The 17718-nt window shown below is 44.2% G+C and overlaps 3 protein-coding genes across 7 annotated transcripts; 2 read left to right on the top strand and 1 right to left on the bottom strand.

Moving 5' to 3' along the window:
- The first annotated feature begins 84 nt into the window (after positions 1-84).
- Positions 85-1500, top strand: LOC110179576 (tRNA-queuosine alpha-mannosyltransferase). The gene is made up of 3 exons (XM_020947166.2): positions 85-326; positions 405-687; positions 742-1500. The coding sequence occupies exons 1-3, from the start codon at positions 245-247 to the stop codon at positions 1478-1480; spliced, it is 1104 nt and encodes a 367-aa protein (XP_020802825.2). The 5' UTR covers positions 85-244; the 3' UTR covers positions 1481-1500.
- Positions 1501-1695: 195 nt separating this feature from the next.
- LOC110179577 (abscission/NoCut checkpoint regulator) lies at positions 1696-3514 on the bottom strand. The gene is made up of 4 exons (XM_020947167.2): positions 2996-3514; positions 2673-2938; positions 2110-2614; positions 1696-2046 (listed from the first exon to the last, which is right to left on the bottom strand). The coding sequence occupies exons 1-4, from the start codon at positions 3041-3043 to the stop codon at positions 1780-1782; spliced, it is 1086 nt and encodes a 361-aa protein (XP_020802826.2). The 5' UTR covers positions 3044-3514; the 3' UTR covers positions 1696-1779.
- Rip11 (Rab11 interacting protein) lies at positions 3238-17529 on the top strand. Of its 5 annotated transcripts, none has more exons than XM_086835596.1 (7): positions 3238-3534; positions 12661-12805; positions 12862-13598; positions 15320-15471; positions 15534-15694; positions 16307-16549; positions 16807-17529. In XM_086835596.1, exons 1-6 carry the CDS (start codon positions 3504-3506, stop codon positions 16344-16346), a joined length of 1266 nt encoding a protein of 421 aa, XP_086691722.1. In that variant the 5' UTR covers positions 3238-3503; the 3' UTR covers positions 16347-16549; positions 16807-17529. The 5 variants fall into 5 exon arrangements, with proteins under 5 accessions (XP_086691722.1, XP_086691721.1, XP_086691720.1 ...); XM_086835595.1 differs by having other exon boundaries at positions 15534-15786; XM_086835594.1 differs by having other exon boundaries at positions 12862-14873.
- Positions 17530-17718: the final 189 nt, after the last annotated feature.

The following is a 17718-nucleotide window of genomic DNA, read 5'->3' as shown; positions in this document are numbered from 1 at the left end:
TTCCATTCATGGGGCATGCATATTTCATACAATTGCTTAAATGGTCAATAGGAATATTTTTTGGCGGGCTATTCATCGATAGGGTTTGGGAGGCGCACCTATCGATATGAAGCCAGTGTTTGTGAATTGGATCGAAAAAAGAAAAGACGCTAACTCATCGACGCTAATTTGACGGACATTCGATATTAAGATGTATTTATAAATAAAACAATGTTTAATTAATTAAACATAAACCTTTGACTATATGTCTGCCAAGCCGCGCATCCTGATTATTGAGCCGTTCTACGGTGGCAGCCACAAACAGCTAATCACCGCCGTCATCGATCGTAGGTTGCCATGATATGGATCCTCGTGCTGGCAGCCGGCTAATCTTTGAATTCCTCGCTCCCCGCGACCCTCTACAGGTCTTAATCCAACCGACTATGAACTCTTCACCCTGCCTGCCAAGAAGTGGCACTGGCGGGCACGCACCTCCGCCCTCTACTTCTCCCAGTTGATACCGCTGGACCACCAGTACACGGTGCTCTTCACCAGCTCCGTGCTCAGCCTGGCCGAGCTGATAGGACTGCGTCCCGATCTGGGCTCATGCCGGAAGATTGTGTACTTTCACGAGAATCAGCTCATCTACCCTGTGCGAGAGGTGAAGACCCGTGACTGCCAATATGGACTGAATGAGATACTCACCTGGTAAGTGCTACTTATGCTTCTGTTCATCTTAAATTAATCGTACCACCATTTCAGCCTCGTTGCCGACACAGTGCTCTTTAATTCCCACTTCAATCGGACCTCCTTCCTAGAAAACGTGCAGCCATTTCTAAACATCCAGCCCGACTTTCGGATAAAGAATATTCGGGAGAAAGTGGAAAAGAAATGCGAGGTTCTGTACTTTCCCATCAGGTTCAGCGAGTTCCCTAGCCGGCTGGAGAATTCCCTCCGTGCGGAGGGCGAGCCCGAATGCCTGCATCTGGTTTGGCCCCATCGCTGGGAGCACGACAAGAATCCCGAGCTGTTGGCCGAAGTACTCATTGGGTTAAACGAGCGCCAAGTGGACTTCAAGGTGACCATATGTGGCGAGAGCTATCAAACAGTTCCCCAGGCCTTTGAACGTCTGCAGGAGAAGCTGGGCACCAAGCTCATCAGCTATGGGGCATTATCCCGTGAGGACTATGTGAAAACACTGCTTGCTGGCGACATTGTCATCTCGACTGCTGACCACGAGTTCTTTGGCGTGGCCATGCTGGAGGCCACCTATTGCGGCTGCTATCCCATTGCGCCAAACAAGTTGGTTTACCCGGAGATATATCCAAAGGAAAACCTATACAACACCTCCAATGCCCTGATCAAGATGCTTGCCAACCTGTGCCGCAATCCACGAGTGTTTCGCACGCGTCGTGATAAGTTCTTTGAGATGTTCTCCTTTAATCCCTACTCGGCGGAGCACCTGCTTCCTATTTATCTAGATAAAATAAAAGGAGACTAAGATGGAAGAGATAAGATAAATGTATGTGTTCTTTCCTATTTCGAGAACTTGTGGAATATTTGTATATATAAAGGGTTATTCCCTCAAGCAGTATGCAAAAAGAGAAGGCATTATTCTCACTGCACAAATCCAAAAGAGAGGGCTTATTTTCGACTTAAACTCTGACTCAGAACAGCCCGAAGTTCTTGCTTTAAATTAAACAAGTATATAAACAATTAGAGCTAAAAATAGGTTTACTTTGACTTTAGAATTGCCTTAAATAAAAACATTAACAAACGGAGCAAAGCTCGGACACGGAATTAGAAGTGATTCTCCTTAAACTTGGGCGGGGCACTGTATTTTACCTTGACATGCGCCCGATACTCCTCGTCGTCGTCGTGGCACTCCTTGAAACATTGTCCGCAAAACAGCTCGCCATCACAGCCCTGGCAACGGAAGACGGCATCCTCGTTACAGATATTGCACCAGGGTAGTTCCTCCACGGCGGCGTTGTTGTTCGGGACCTGGCTATTGAGTTCTGCCTGTTCATCGCTGGCTATTGTGGGCAAGTTTGCTTCGTCCAAGTACTAGTTGGAAGAGGAATTCATAATGTGAATATCCGATTAGAACTAAACCAAATTGAGACATACCTTCTTCACTGTATTCTGTAGAATCGTCTCATCATTCTCGTCCTCTTCGTTGTCGCTGGGCGTGCTGACGTTGGTGACGCCGCCGGTTCGACTTCCCTCGGTATCGATTGGAGCATCGCGTAGAGCACGCAAACGGCGCTCAATGTCCGAAATAGCCTCGTCCCGCTGCTCGCCAACACGCTGATCCAGCTCCGATTCCCCCATGAACTGCTCGAGCAGATCCCTGATCTTCTCCTGGTCGTTTCTTTGGTCTGTGGAGAGAAGTAAGTCCTTCTTGTCGTAGTTCCTTTGGTGCGGCATGCCACTAAGATTGGCGAGGCGAGCGCGTATCTCGTCATCTGTGGCATCGACACGCTTCAGGTTCTGAATCCGCTTGGATATTGCACTGTCCAGGTTCTCGTCAATGTCCTCCTCGTGGTTCTTAGAATACGCTGCGGAAGTGGAAGCGCTGGCTCCATTCATGGGCACCAGCACAGCGGCCAGATCCTCGGACGGGAGACACTTGCTGCAAAGTTTCGACTTTCAGTGCCAAAGAACTGGTGCTAGTTTCGGTCTGTACTTACTCGAGAAGAGCGTCGGCCGCCTCGTTGAGTCCATCCGTCGGCGAGGTGGACTTTGGCGGCGGGGCTAGATGGAACTTGGTGACCAACTCGCCGGGCAGGGCGTCGCAGTCCACCACCTTCTCGGCATCGGCGCTGGCCTGCAGCTTGGACAGCTTGTCGTAGCAGATGAGGCAGACATTGAGGACCTTCCCCGCGTGCCGGGGCACGGGCATGGGCCTCTTCAGGCACTTGGCGCAGAAGGAGTAGCCGCAGTTGGGGCATCCGTACTACGAGGGGTTGGAATTTAATGTTTAACTTAATTACTGCCTGTGGACGATACTTGCTTCCTTGCAGAATAGACCATATTTGCGGCTACAGCCAAAGCAGCTCATTATGGTGAGAAACAGTAACCGCAAGTCAATCACATACAAATTAATTTAACAAAAAGCTTTAACTCTTTTTCTTGGACCTAAAAAGTAAACAAAGAGCTATTCGATAATTCGCAAAACAATCGATGGCTTGCCAAAGCTGAATAGTCGATTGTCTGGCAGTGTCTTTGGTATCTTTCCAGCTCCGCCGAACGGTCACTCTAAGAAAACTTTTGACAAAACACGGCACGCGTCGCTCCGCCTTTCTCTTTTTTTTTTTAATACAAACTTCGAGCGGACTTTTACACGGCGCGCGTGATCTAAACGAATATAAATAAAGTGCGCGGCGTTAGAAGGACACAAACAGAAACCAAATCAAGGATATTCCAGCAAAAAGGAAAAGAAGCGAGACCGCAGAAGCCAAGCCAGGAAACGAGGACCTTCGACGGAGAGCAAGAAAACGATCCGAGGGATACAGGGTGACATGTGGAGTCCAACGCACTGCAGTGTAACGGGTAAGTGGGGGCGACACGGGACACCCGTTAGCGAGATCTTTTTGCGGCGGCCTCTCCGGTTTGGTACTGGTATTAGTATGGCAAATAAATCGCATTAAAAATTAAACTTGTTTTCCGTGTCCGTGTGCGTGGAGGTGTGTACTTGTGTTGCATTTGAGGTTGAGCTGTATGACTGTGTGTGTGTGTGAGCTTAAAATATTGTCATGACAGAGGAGGCAACAGTTAAGTCGTTTGTTTTGTTGCTTTTGAAATTTCACTTTCTCCCCCGCCCCCGCAAGTGGCCCATTCCCAATCCCAGTTCCTGTCTCTCTCTCTGTTTTTACTTGTATTCCGTGATTGCGCCTTTCCTATCAGACTGGAATGCTCCGTCTGATAAGATTATTTCGCCCAGCCAGCTTGGTGTGCTTACTCACCGCTAGAAAATTGCGTTTGCCAACTCCTATGTTCGCTATGCGTTCCATTATCCATTTAAGGTCCCACCAAAGCGCCCATCGCATTCTTGTTTACGTTTCTACGCTTTCCATTGTCGTTCTTCTGGCGGTGCTCTCAGGAATGTCAATGAGAAATCACAAAACATAAAACACAAAATGGCAAATCGCGTAAATATTCGTGACAAAAACACAAAGAGCCCATTCTAGCTATCTGTCTATCTCTCTCCCTCTCTTTCCCAGTTGGCAATTATGAAAACAAATATCGAGCAATTAACTACAAGTGCACATTTCTAGGGTACATTGGTATGCGTGCCTTAGCGAAATGAGTCAGAAATTGTTGCCAAAGCATACATAAGTCAACAGAAGATAAACACGGGCTTGATAGATTATTAAATTCTGCCTTTCCACCTTGAACTTGCCCGGCTATGCGGCTCGTGCTTCTCCCCCCTGGCTATTCTCGGCTCGTTATTATTGCCCTGTTCTTGCTTTATTTTGCATATTTGCACAGCAAAGAATAAAACAATGTTTTATTCCAGCGATTAAGAGCCAGCCGCTGACGTCACGGCGAAGAGCAAATAAATCCGACGGCACGTCGTTGTCGTCGCTCTCCCAAATTCGCCGCGTCGCTTGCCTTGTTTGCCTTTTTGACAGCACACGCATTCACACTCACACACGCGTCGCTGTCAATATTTGCACTTGATGAGAGATGAAAGCAAGCTCTTCGGAAACAGCTGTTTTCGCCGCAATTGGCAGCAGTGTTATTTGGTGGGTTAGATCATCATACCCGCCCCCACCCTTAGCTGGCCAAGCAACACCTGGATTTCACCTTCCTTTTTGTTTGTTGTTCGAAAACTTTTCCGCAGGCAGTCGCCACAACTCCACCCTTGGAAGTTTTTCCAATTGCGTGTCTTATTTTTAGCCGTAAATTCTTGGCGGCCACTCACTAACTCAAACGCACACACACACACACATACTGACACACCTGAAAATTCCACGGCGGGAAATTGTGCAATGAAAATGCGCTGCAAATGCGGCCATTCAAGCAAACCAAACAAACAAACAAATGAATTTTCCTTTTCATTTACATTTCGGTTTTGGTTTTTTGGTTTTTGCTTGGGTTTTAGTTTTTCTTTTGGTTTTGCAACACATTTTAATGCGGTTGCATTGCACAGAAGGAGAGAGAGAAAGGGAGAGAGAGAGCAATTATCGATAAGGAAAGGTGGCCTGCACAGTAAACCCCCTGTACATAAACACCCTGTAGGTAATTCCTTGGCCTTCCTGCCATATGAAAGGATTTCCCTTGAAAAACTAGCTTCAATTTACCAAGAACTTGCAATTATTAAATATATATACCAACCTGGTTCCTAGAAAACTGTTTACAAATCCATTTGATGTAATTTAAATCCAGTAAATATTTATTAACAACTATTTCTATCAAGTTGTATATAAAAATGGAATCAAAATACTCCTGTTTATTAAATCTATCCAATCGCAGGCTGTTTTCTTAGAAGAACTCCAATTACTAATAGGGAAAACGAGGTTTTCACAAGCTATATGGGAAGATGATATCAAATTTCATATAAATCTAATTACTATTAGTATATTTCTGTGGAAGGTTTCGTAACGTAAATATTATAAAAGAAAGTAAAGAGAGCCGAGATGATGTACCTACTATATTTTGCACATTGTTTATAGTATCAAGTACTAGGTGATAAGACCTAAACCGAATGCACTTTGGTCATGTGTCTTGAGATTATGCCTAGTACCAGGTGTCTCTTGCTCCAGCTACAGCTACATCAACATCTACAGCTCCAGCACTCGTTGCGTCTGACTGTTTGGGACCGTTTTAATGCGGCGCTGTCGATGCACTTATGCGAAACAGTTACGTTCCATTGCCCGACCCATTTAGCCATGCCGTCCGTGCGATGAGTGTGGACTTGGGTGATGAGGAGACGAGAAGCAGCTGGGCACCAGAATGGAATGGAAGCGAACCAAACCGAACCGAACCGAAACGGAGGGTAGGGGATAAAGCAAAAAAAGAAACAGGTCTGGCATTGGATTTGATCTTCCGTCTGGAACTCGGATTGTGGCTCTTCCTTCTCTCCTCTGCAATTGATTATTTTCCAGTTCCAGTTCCAGTGCTGTACTGGCCACATTCTTGCTGCTGCTCCTCCTCCAACTGGCCAACCCATTCCTGATGCTACCCTAGACCCTGCTGAATATTCATGATGTGGGCCTGGGATTCTTTTCGGTGGTCCCAGAGGGGCCTACCCTGAGTATTTATATTCAAAACATGCAATGATAAACAGAAGAAGCAGTAGCAGCAGGGAAGCCCACACCACACCACACCTTCCCTTCCCTTTTCTTTTGCTGCCTCAATGCTAATTGCCTTTCATTTGGGAAAACTCTGGCTTTGCAGCAGGCTGCTGCTTCTGCTGCTGTTTTCCATTTCAAAATCGCACGGCTTCGTTGTGGGTTCAATGCGCGCAAGAAAGAAATTGTTTATGCATAACAATAAAATGATCCGCTGTGGGATAGTTGGTGGATTGTGAATTGTGGGGATGCATTGATAGACCGTTTACTTTGATCGCCGGCCGTCACTTTGCCTCTGCCTCTTTGCCGTCTTTGCCCCATCGCATATACATATATACATATATCGCATTTTCGCACGATCCGCACTCATATAACATGGCTCGATGTTGCAGTTGCCGCATTAATTGTGGCTAATGCTTTTCATCAAACGGGATCTGCGTCTATCAAGCTGGCCCAGTTTGAACCCTCTTTAAAACATGTGCTGTCTGGTTGATATCTGAACCCTGATCTCTGATCTGTGATCTGTGATCCCTGCTCCCCTGGCCCTTGCTTCCAGCCTTGGCTCTCTCTCCATTGAGACATCTCCCAGTGTCTTCAACTTGCTTGTGGCCATTGGGAAAGCAGTCGAAAAGTGATCTGCACAAGAACTGGAAATGGGGCAGCAAGTGGCTCATTAGCATGCGTGGTTGGATGCCCCAAGGAGCAATGGCCTCGGGCTGCGTACGTCTGTACATTCTGCTCTGGCCACGCCCCCGAAAACAAAAAGTGGAACACGAAGAAACCAAGTCTCGAAAAGTGCGTGCTGGGAATTCCACTTGGCTGTCATTATAAGAAGCTAGCTAGATGGTTCTTTCCTAATACTGCTGCATTGGGTCTTTGGTATGGTTTGTAGATACTTCTTTACCCCTTGCACGCTCTGGAATAATCTCCAAGGCCCTGGAAATGAGGACTTTCTTGTGGCTTACCTGCAGCTGAATTTGATGCGGTGCATCGCTGGAAACGGCAGGCAACTGGGAAATGATTTCATTAAAATTAATTAACCCTAAAGTTGACCTCACACACAGATATACACACAGATACCGGTATAGATACAGCTTTTGTTGAAACACACAAGCCAGAAAGGTCAACAAAATGCGACGACAGTCGTCGATTGATGTTGTTTTTGCTGTTGTTGTTCATTCTATTGTTACCGTCTCTGGGGTCACATAAAACGGAAAATAAAGGTGCAGTCAGTCAGCTCGTTTGTCTCCTCCTCTCCTCGTTTTCTCTATTATTTGTGGAAGCTTTTAGGTATAATTGACAGTAAACTAGCAGTGTTAACTGGGGGGGGAAGATTGAATCATTCAAGTACTGACTACGTGACACACAACTCTCTAGTATGAGGCTTAGTTCAGTCAGTAGAAGAGACGACCTATTTGTGGGAGCAGTAAGGTGCCTTGGTTCATGGACTAGATCTGTGTGGGGTTTCAGCTGCAGAAAGATAGTAGAAACGGGTCTAGAAAGTGAATCTAAAAAGGTTAAAAGGAACTTAATTGAAAGGTAGCAAGTGAGCAAAGAACTTACCTAGAAATGGTATACTTTCAAGTCCCTTTGGACCCCTTTCCCCATCTGAAATCTGATCAGCATCAATAAACAGTTCGATTGCCACTGAGTGTACGCTCAACTGACACAAAGAAATTTCTCTTTTTTGGTATCGATAAACAACGACCGTTATTTCGGGCTTCTTATTTGGGCCACGCGCTGGAAATGACAACAGGTGATTCATTCAACTGGCTCTGGAGCTGAGTAATCAATCCCGCCGATCCTTACCTGGCCAAGATATGGATGGGCTTTACTGTCGCTACATGCTGGTTATATAGATAATTGCTCGAGTTCGGTGTGGTAGGAGGTAGGGTTGGCCTTTATGCCATTGAATCACCTTGTCTGTACGCCCTCCTGACTGCTTCTGTTTGCTCTCGACAAACCCCTCAATTAGATCCCCTTCTTCCCCTCTTCGCCATTCAGCACGTGATTGAATCGAAATTGAAATGGGAAAAGTGCAAAAAGTGTTAAGAGTGTGTTGGGCTTCTGTTTTGGCAGTGATTTTATCACCTCTCTCGCTCTCTCTGCCAAGATTGCTTCCCTTTCGCCCCAAAAGCGAAAATTAAATGCGCCACTTTTGGTACAGTGGGACAATAGATACAGCATTTTAAAAGGAATTCCTTCAGATTTCGGGTAGATAAACCATTGGGAACTTACCTTAACCTTATCTTGGAAGAAATGCTTTAATAAAAGCCTAATTTTGTTTGAGGTAATACCTATTTTTATACCCTCGCAGAGGGTTTTATAATTTTAATCAGTGGAGGAGTCATTTTCGACCCTATAAATCATATATATTCTTGATCAGCATCAACAGCTGAGTCGATCTAGCTATGTTCGGCCAAAATTGATATTTTTCAGACTTTGAAAATTTTCTAAGGGGTTACATCGTTCAAACTTTCAAAAATTGGCAAAAATTTGAATTTTTAAAAATATTAAATGCAGTATGCTGATTTCTTAACTATCTAATAAACTAGCATAAAGCAGCTTCCCAAATTAAAAATAATGCTTTTTCGGGTTAGTTATGTTATTTTTAAACTTTGATTTGTCAAGAAAAAAGATCATATAAAGATATTGATAAAAATCGATTTATTTAAATTGTATACTTGTATTATTAATCTTAGCTTTAAAGGCTAAATAAACAAGTATTTAAGTTCAACTGAAAGTCAGAAAAACAGTTTTTAAGTAGAGGTTAGTAAGCTCGCAAATTTGCCTGTGAAATATCAAGGAGTTTGCAGATTAACCTATAGTTAAAAGAAATTATATATTCTTGTGAGATTATATTCCTAACCTGAAAAGGTTTGTTTAAAGTTATTGTTTATGCTTTAGAGACTCTTAACATTTTAACACTTGATTTAATTTAAACCAAAAGTCTGCTTAACTGCTATTTTAGTTTATCTAAAGGTTAACATAATACTTTTCAGTAAACCTAAGATTTGGCAGAGAGAAATATGCCACTTTTGCTCCACTGTGCGGACCATTAGTTTTGAGAGGCGGCCATAAAAGCGGACCAACTTAACGGTTTCGCCGTTGGTGGATCGCCCCCCCTCTCCTTATCCCCCTATCTTATGGCTAGCATTGTTTGGTTTTTGTTGTTTTTTTTTAAGTTTTTGGTTTTGGTTTCTTTTTTTTTGGCGCTGCTTGCCATGTTTCTTCTTGCCTTTTGCCATTTAGTATTTGGCATTTCTATTTTTGGGGCTCCCCTCCATGCAGGCAAATATACACACATACTTATATATAATATATATTTATGAGAAGGGAAAAGGGAAGGGAATTTGCAGGGCATTCGGAGGAGTCCATCCATCCATCTATCCATCCGTCCGTTCGATCTGCATATCTTTTGGCGTCCACTGAACCGCTGCACGAAATTACCGGGCGGGTCATTGACAGCCAAGGCACTCGGAGCCATCCATCTTCCCATCGATCGCATTCATTAGCCAAAGAAAAGCCATAAGCCAGATGAGATGAAGTGGAATGGGTTGAACAGGTGGCATGGAAGAGGTCAGGCTGGAGCTGGAGTTTAAGCTGGATCATCGATATTAGCCACTGGCTTTGGGCCCGTCTTTAGCCTCAATTATCGGCGGGGGGAGACAGTAAAATGGTAGAAAAACGGGAAAAAGCGGCAGCAAAATTCCCAAATTGGCTTAAAGGTAGGCAGGTGAGGAAAAAAAAAAACTGTTAATGCGATAATAATTATGAGAAGACCACCCACCCCGCTCGAGGAAAACCCAAAGGAAAATGAAACTGAGATGCAGAAATCTGCAATGAGCAGAGGCAATGCCTTTCTCTCCCCCTCGCACTCATTGGGTGCATGTGATTTTCCGCTTTTCTTTCTCCTAACCCCCCTCTTTCGGTCGATTTTCACCGCCTTTCGTTGACACCGCTTTTCACTTTTTTTTTTTTGTGCCCGTATTGTTTATGCCCGGTAATTGCTTCTGCTTTGCCAGCTTTTTGTAGTATTATTTTATATTTTTTTGTTGTTGCTGTTAAGCATTACGAAACCCCCGGGCAAGCGCGGTTTCTTTTTGGGGGATTGAGCAAGTGCTGCCTGGCATGCACCATCTCACACTTGAATAATCAAATCGAACCGGGAAGGGAAGAAGCTTTCCATCTCCACATCTGGTGGGTGGAATGAACTTCGGGCCGGGAATTATGGGATCGCCATCGGTACCGGTACCGGTACCGGCCCCATCCCAAAAATAGATCGTTTCGATCGAAATGACTTAATTTCTGGTGCTTGGAGCAGGCACACAGCGCCTTCGGGTGTCACTTCCATTCCCATTCCCATTCCCATATCCATTTCCGGCAACTGTGCTGGAATCAGAGCCGGCACCGAGGTCTCTGCGAAACTTAAAAACAGAAAATAAATAAATATAAATAAAAAACGAAAAGCAACAGCAAAAGCAAAATCTAAGCCAGCGATTGTCGCCGCCATTCGGTCAAGTGAATCACTTTCCAAATTCGCCGGGGACCCAAAAGGCAAATTTCGAGTAGTTTCACTTGAGCGCCTCGTGACCTCGAGCCCGACAAAAGCATCCGGCGCAGATATGAAAGCCGCCACGCCAACTGCCACCACCACGCAACCGCAGAGCCACACAATTCGTTGAAGGTGGGGACGGGGGCTCTCTCCCACTGCCAGAGTCATCCGAGTCAAGTTTAAATCCAAATTTTAACACAAATCCCAGCTCCAAAGCTAGTCCCAGCATTGTTTTCCTTTGCCGGCCGACTCCTCCAGATACATTTATTCATGGCCTTCTTGTAGATATATCTTTGCTCTTTCTCTGCCTCTGATAAGATGAACTCATTTGTCCCAAAGATTTCCGATGATTAGTAACCTAGGAATAGCTGGAAATGTAGATAAATCCATACATTAGTGATATTTGGTACTAAATTCTATACATAAATAAAAAATTTTAAGTTGGGATACACATTATGAGAAAATTTGATATAATAAATTGCAGTTTTTTGATATTGATATTGATATTTTGAACTTAATTGAGATATTTATCAATATTAACATGACAATATATCAAAGCTTACGCATTTTTATAAAATATATGTAAAGAGTAGGATTAGGAATATCAGAATGTATGGAATAATCGCTACTCCATTAAAAATAAACCCTGAAAAGAATATATAAATAGATCATTTTAGGTTCTTTTATACAAATATGCATTAAATTGAAATATTTCATATAATTCATGTGAAATTTTTCCATTATATTGGTTTGAAAAGGTTAAATTCTATACATTTTCCTATAAAAATATTGATTTATAGATTTATATTGAGAAACTTCCACTCAATAAACTATCTAGATATTTTGTTGTTTCCAAAAAACTCTCTATTGATAGTAATACCAATTTTTAGACCCTTGCAGAGGGTTTTATAATTTTAATCAGTGAAGGAGTCATTTCTGACCCTTGATCCGTATCAACAGACAAATCTTTCTAGCTACCTCCGGCAGAAAAATAAAATTTTAAATTTTTTCATCATTTTTAAAGGGGTTACATCGTAAAAATAAAAAAAAAAATATGAATTTTCGATTTTTTTTTACATATTAAATTGAGTATGCAGATTTGTTAAGCTTTTAAAAACCAACATTAGAGCGCTTTTCAATTTATATTTAGTGCCTTTTTGGCTTAGTTATGGGATTTTTAAACTTCATATTCATATTCATATAATTGCATATTTAGTACATATTTGTATACCTTTTATGGTATTTTCATTTCAGTCAGGAGCATGCTACACAGTGAAGGAGTCATTTCAGACCCTATATTTTATATATATTCTTGATCAGTATCAACAGGCGAATCTATCTAGACATGTCGGAAAGAAAAAAATTTTTTTAATATTTTTTCAAAATTTTATAAGGGGTTACATCGTTAAAATTTTCAGAAATTGGGAAAAATTTTAAAATTTTAAAAATACTGTATGCAGTACGTAGATTTATTAACCTTGCAAAAACTAGCACAAAACAAGTTTTCGAATTGAAATTAAAGCTTCTTTGGCTGAGTTATGTTATTTTTAAATTTTGGTTTGACTAAAAAATAACATAAAAATATTGATTTAAAAAATGAGAATGTTTTGGGTCTTCTTGAAGGTATAAAGTTCCAAACAAAGTCAGTCATTGCCAAAAGCCATGTACCTTTCGATTAACAATTAAAATCTTAATTAATTAACAGTCAAATATATAAAATTCAATTATTTTTTGGCTATGAAATTCAATAAAAACCTGCAAGGATATCCACTTTCTTCTTCCCAAAGTTAGCTTTCTTTCTTATTACCTTTGTCTCCTCCATTGCAGTGCAAAGGGCGCGGGGTCTGCTCACCAAAGGCAAGAATGGCACCAACAATTGCTTCGTCACCATTGCCCTGGGCAAGGAGAAGTACCAGACGTCCGTCAAGGACAAGGCTGAGACGAGCGTCAACTGGAACGAGGAGTGTGAACTGTAAGTTAGTGATCTTATTTTCAAGTTCATGTATTAATATTGTATACCTTTCATAGCAAAATCCCCGATCAGGGCAATCGCGCCGAGCTGACGCTGACCTGCCTGCACAGAAACAACCTGGGCATCGATGAATTCCTCGGCCAGGCCTCGCTGCCCCTCAACGAAATGGATGTGTACGACAGGCCGCGTGCCAAGTGGTTCAAGCTGGAGAGCAAGCCCGGCAAGGAGAAGAAGAATAAGGAGCGTGGCGAGCTGGAGGTCCGCATTGCCTTCGTGGTCAAATCCGGCTCGCTGACCGACCTTAGCAAGAAGGACAAGCACAAGTCTTCCATTGGCCAGCTGGCCAGTTCCGTGGGCGGCAGCCTGCTGTCCATTGGCAATGGCGAGAAGCGGCGTAGCATCAAGAAGCTGGCCGGTTCGCTGAGCTCCAAATTGCACATTCGCAGCAAGAAGAAGCAGGAGGCTGGCGGCGACGATAGCAGCTCCTTTGGCGGCTCCTTTGCCAGCCTGGGCACTCCCAATAGCTCAGCGGGCAGGGGCCAAAACGGAGGCAGTGGCCGGCGACGAGGTGGCCAGCGGGCAGGCGAGGCCGATCCCGGTGTGATTAGCGAGGACGAGGATGAGTTTGTCTTCGATAACCTGTCGCACAAGAGCTCCGGCAGCTCGCTCAACATCCAGCGGACCGGTTTGCAGCCACCGCCAGCAGCTGGGACGCCCAATTTTGCGCCGCGCCATCCATCGCCCTTGCTGAGCAACGGCGTCGTCGGCGGCATCAACAATGGCAGCGGGAAAGGTAAGCCATCGGTTTTACCAGCTACCCTCGATGAGGACGCACCCATCGACGCGGAGATGGAACAGCTTGAGCTCGATTTCAGTGTCCGTGCCCATGCCCGCGCCAATGCCAATGTGAATGGTAGCGGGGCCAGCAGCAACCTGCCGCCTCCCTCGAAGCCGCCACGCATTCCCTCCTCATCGTCGTCGTCGCAAGCGGAGCAGGAGCAGGAGGAGGAGCAGCAGCAGCCCGTAATTAGGGCCCTGGAACGAGAAAAGCCAAAGGAGAAGCAAGTGGAACCGGATACAAGCAAGGACGAATGGGCTTCAAAATTATATGGCAGCGGCAAGTACCTGGATATTGGAAGCAGTGATTCCCTGAAGCGTCGCAGCTGGGAGGCACGCGTACCACTGCCCGCCAGTGTCGAGGAGCCACCGCCAATCCCCACATCCAGCTCTTCGTCCAGTTCCAGCTCGGACAGTGATGAGGATGACGAGGAGCAGCCACCGCGGGCAGCTCCTCCACCAGTACCCGTTGCAGCTTCCATTACCACTACTGTTTCTGGTAAAGCTCCTATTGCTCCTGCTCCTGCTCCAGCTCCTGCTCCTCCTGCTGCCGCTGTAGCCACTACCACCACCTCATCCTCACTCTTCTCACCCGACGTGGAGCATCGCAATTTCGATACCTTCAATGCTAGCTTCGCCAAGTACGAGCAGCGCAATAGCACAGCCATCTTTGCAGATGAACCTGAGCTGGATGAGCTGGATGTTGAGCCAGAGAAGCTGCCGGTGCCTACACCCACAGCACGTCCCAAGCCGCAGCCGCGGGTAATGCCCGATCTGAGGGCTGAGGAGGAAAAGGCCAGGGAAGAGGCTGCCCGGCAACTGCGTGCCGAGGAGGATGCTCGATTGGAGGAGGAGCTGCGTTTAAATGAGCAGCGACTGCATGAGGAGGAAGCGGCCCTGCAGCGAGAGCTAGAGGAGGAGGCCAAGGAGCGGCAACAGCTAGAGGAGCAGCGGCGGCGTGAAACCAAGCGCTGGGAGGAGGACCAGAGGCTGCTCAGCTTCGCCACGCGCTCAACGTCCCTAGAGGAGCCAGCAGTAGCAGTGGCTGTGGCCACTGAGAAGCGTGAACGGGAATTGGAACAGGAGCCGGAGGGTGAACTGGCTGAGCCAGAGCACAATTTCCTCACGCCCGAGCAATCGCCCAAGGAGTTCCAGACGAATGGCGGTGGCAGCGGCACTGGCGAACGCTGGGAGAAGAGGCTGGGCAAGTTCAAATACGGCAACAAGCGAGGTGAGCTGATGAACCCGATCCGAACCGAACCGAACCGAACCGTTACCGATACCGATCCAAGTCCAGGCTTGCCCTGCACAACCACTTGAACCTCTCAATCAAAAAACTTGATTATCCTGACCTCTCCAATGCATCCGGCGGCGGGCAGGGAATGCGGCGGGCATAAACGCTGGCGGAACGCGAAGCGCACACAAGAAACCGAACCAAGCTAACTTCCAATCAACGCTGTCATCTGTCGCGTCTCATATTCCTGCAAAGTGTTCCTTAAAACATCTCCATGCACTCCCTCTTGTTTCCTGTATCTATTTTCCTATTCTGTTTCCTATTTCCCAAACTGTTTTCTTTTGTTTCCGTTGTGTTTTTTTGCATCCGCCAGTGTTTAAGCATTCCTACCACATCCGCACGCCTATGAAAGTAGCTTCTATTAATCTTGTTTTGATTTTTAGATAAATACAACAATGACAACGAGAGCAACTCGCCCAGTCCCAAGTCCACGGAGCGCATCATCATTGGCCACGAAAAGTCTGTATCGCATGCAGAGCGCCGCTCAGAAATATCCGCCCAGCTGGCCAAGAAATACGAGGGCAAGTCCCGGGAGGTTAGTTTATATTAATATATATACATATTCCCCTCTAACCGATCCTCTTCTCCCCTTTTCAGGAACTAATGCTAATTGCCAATGGAATGGAGAACGAAGCTCTGCTGCAACGGCAGCGGGTTAAGGAACTAGAGGACTATCTGGACAACCTGCTGCTGCGTGTGATGGAAACGCATCCGAAGATCCTGCAGAATCCCTATTCGCGCACCACATCCGCCAAGAGGTACGGCCCCAAATCGTTTTGGTCGCTACCAAGGACCACGCTCACCCACTAACCAAGCAACCAACCAACTGCATGCATGACCCTGACCGCCGGTAGGATTGTTGAAAGCCGTTAGCCATGATTAGTCTTTTACTAAATTCCTTCGTTGCCGTGAAAAGCGGAATTTAAATGTTGATTCGTATCCAATCCAAATTATTATTTTCTTATACATAATATATTGTGTGTTTTGTCGCTTTAAATTATGAACCAACAATCCGGCTACGATTAATTCAGTGTCTGTCAAACACAAACCATAAGCAAAGATCTTATTATAACAAGATGAGTAAAGACATTCTATTTTTTTTGCACTCCAATGCTTTCTCCAGAATCTTTTGAAGAAAGCAATTGGTTGCTTGTAAAATAAATGTATTTTTTCATCTTGTAATTATAAAACTTTTGCCATAACCCACAGCCATAATCATTTGTGTGTGTCTTCCCTATAACATTTAACATACATATTCCTATTGTGTCTGCCTTTTCTGTTCGTTTCTTGTCGCCCCTATGTGTCTTGTTGTTATTTTTCGTTTCCCTTTTTTTAACCGAATGCATTTTTGTAATTTCTTTTTTATTTAGTTATAAAAATTACATCAATATGAATGACTTTCTAAAGTAAGTGCTGTGCATGGCTGCTGCTATTTGCATTTAAGTAGAAAATGATTTAAATGAAAGATAAGAAAACACTCGATTCACCAACAACTACAACTACAACATCACCAACAACTACACCACAACAACAACAACAACCACAGCTAATGTGATGACAAGATGATGAAGAAGAAGAAGGAAGAAGCTACTAAATACTGAAGCGGCAACGAAGTAAGATGAACCCGATGAACAATCAACTATTCATCCCATTTCTCTGTTGTCTTGCTCGCTCGCTAGCTAGCTCTCTGTCTCTTTCCCTTTCGCCTGACTGTTGTGATTTTTTTTCTCTGACTGGTGGTCCATGGTTTATCCTCTCTCCTCTCCGCTTGAGCATCCCTAAGTAGTTCGCCTAATGCCTAACCATACCCAACCTCAGACCAAAATTTGCTTGCTTACTCATCACAATCATTCCATTCTGTATATTGCAGCGGTTAAGAAAAAAGAACAGCCAAACTTGTCAGCGTCACCAACTTGATATACACTTGTCACACACACACACAGCCTCGCCAGAGGAGGAGGCAGAGAAGTAGAAGGAGAAGGAGGAGCTAAAGACGCTGCTGGAGGAGATCAAACACCATGTTGCCTTTGTCGTGAACAGCGAAATTCAAGTGCTTTCTAAATCGTAATACTAAGAAGAATGGGGAGGTGGGGATAACCACTACGATCGTACACTTAAGGGGTGCGAAATTGAATGGTATGTTCACCCAACCCCCTCCCAGATTATTCCCCGTACTAAACTGAACTACATTAATTATACTATACTATATATATATATAAATACGATATGTATGTGTATCGCCAGGCATGCGAGTTGCATTATCGATTGGTTCTCGAGTCCTTTTTATCAATTGATTGAAATTATCCAAAAGTATTTTGTTTTTTTTTAATGTCCCATTTTTTTATGTAATATTTGTTGTGCAAAAAAAAAAAGTATAAGAAGATGAGTTTTGAGGAGAAGTTTTTGTAAATCGCCAGAGCGGCCTTTAGTGAATTAAGTCTTAAATTATTTATGTTTTAGCTGTTAAGCAAAAAAGGGGGGACACACACGCATACACACAGTTGAGAAATATGTTGATATACTACAATGATTTTACTTATTGATATACACCCAACCCAAAACCGGAATAAAAACATTTTTAACATTAATAAAATTTGTCCGTGCGTTTTTAATGGAATTATCGGGTTTCTGGGGCCAATTAACCATTAAATTGGATCATAATTTTGCAATTTTAAAGCTGTCCTTTACTTATATGCTGAATGTTAAGTAATAATTTACTTTATTTTAATTTTAAATGCGAGAATTAAAAATCAAAACAAGTTTTTAACGGTGAATACAAATT

Source organism: Drosophila serrata, unplaced genomic scaffold (genome assembly GCF_035046125.1).
Source record: "Drosophila serrata isolate PLE 108 unplaced genomic scaffold, ASM3504612v1 contig_276, whole genome shotgun sequence".
Taxonomy (NCBI): Eukaryota; Metazoa; Arthropoda; class Insecta; order Diptera; family Drosophilidae; genus Drosophila; species Drosophila serrata.
Note: the sequence above shows the minus strand (reverse complement) of the source record. Positions and strands in the feature narration are given on the sequence as shown.

What these genes read in the sequence shown, in the direction of transcription:
- LOC110179576 (XM_020947166.2), top strand. Translation starts at nt 245, where the DNA reads ATGTCTGCCAAGCCGCGCATCCTGATTATTGAGCCGTTCTACGGTGGC. An exon ending in AATCACCGCCGTCATCGATC is followed by an intron (nt 327 to 404) that starts GTAGGTTGCCAT and finishes GACCCTCTACAG; the next exon opens with GTCTTAATCCAACCGACTAT. An exon ending in CTGAATGAGATACTCACCTG is followed by an intron (nt 688 to 741) that starts GTAAGTGCTACT and finishes CCACCATTTCAG; the next exon opens with CCTCGTTGCCGACACAGTGC.
- Rip11 (XM_086835593.1), top strand. Translation starts at nt 3,504, where the DNA reads ATGTGGAGTCCAACGCACTGCAGTGTAACGG. An exon ending in AACGCACTGCAGTGTAACGG is followed by an intron (nt 3,535 to 12,660) that starts GTAAGTGGGGGC and finishes CCTCCATTGCAG; the next exon opens with TGCAAAGGGCGCGGGGTCTG. An exon ending in ACGAGGGCAAGTCCCGGGAG is followed by an intron (nt 15,472 to 15,533) that starts GTTAGTTTATAT and finishes TCCCCTTTTCAG; the next exon opens with GAACTAATGCTAATTGCCAA.
- LOC110179577 (XM_020947167.2), bottom strand. Translation starts at nt 3,043, where the DNA reads ATGAGCTGCTTTGGCTGTAGCCGCAAATATGGTCTATTCTGCAAGGAA. An exon ending in ATGGTCTATTCTGCAAGGAA is followed by an intron (nt 2,939 to 2,995) that starts GCAAGTATCGTC and finishes AACCCCTCGTAG; the next exon opens with TACGGATGCCCCAACTGCGG. An exon ending in GCGGCCGACGCTCTTCTCGA is followed by an intron (nt 2,615 to 2,672) that starts GTAAGTACAGAC and finishes GAAACTTTGCAG; the next exon opens with CAAGTGTCTCCCGTCCGAGG.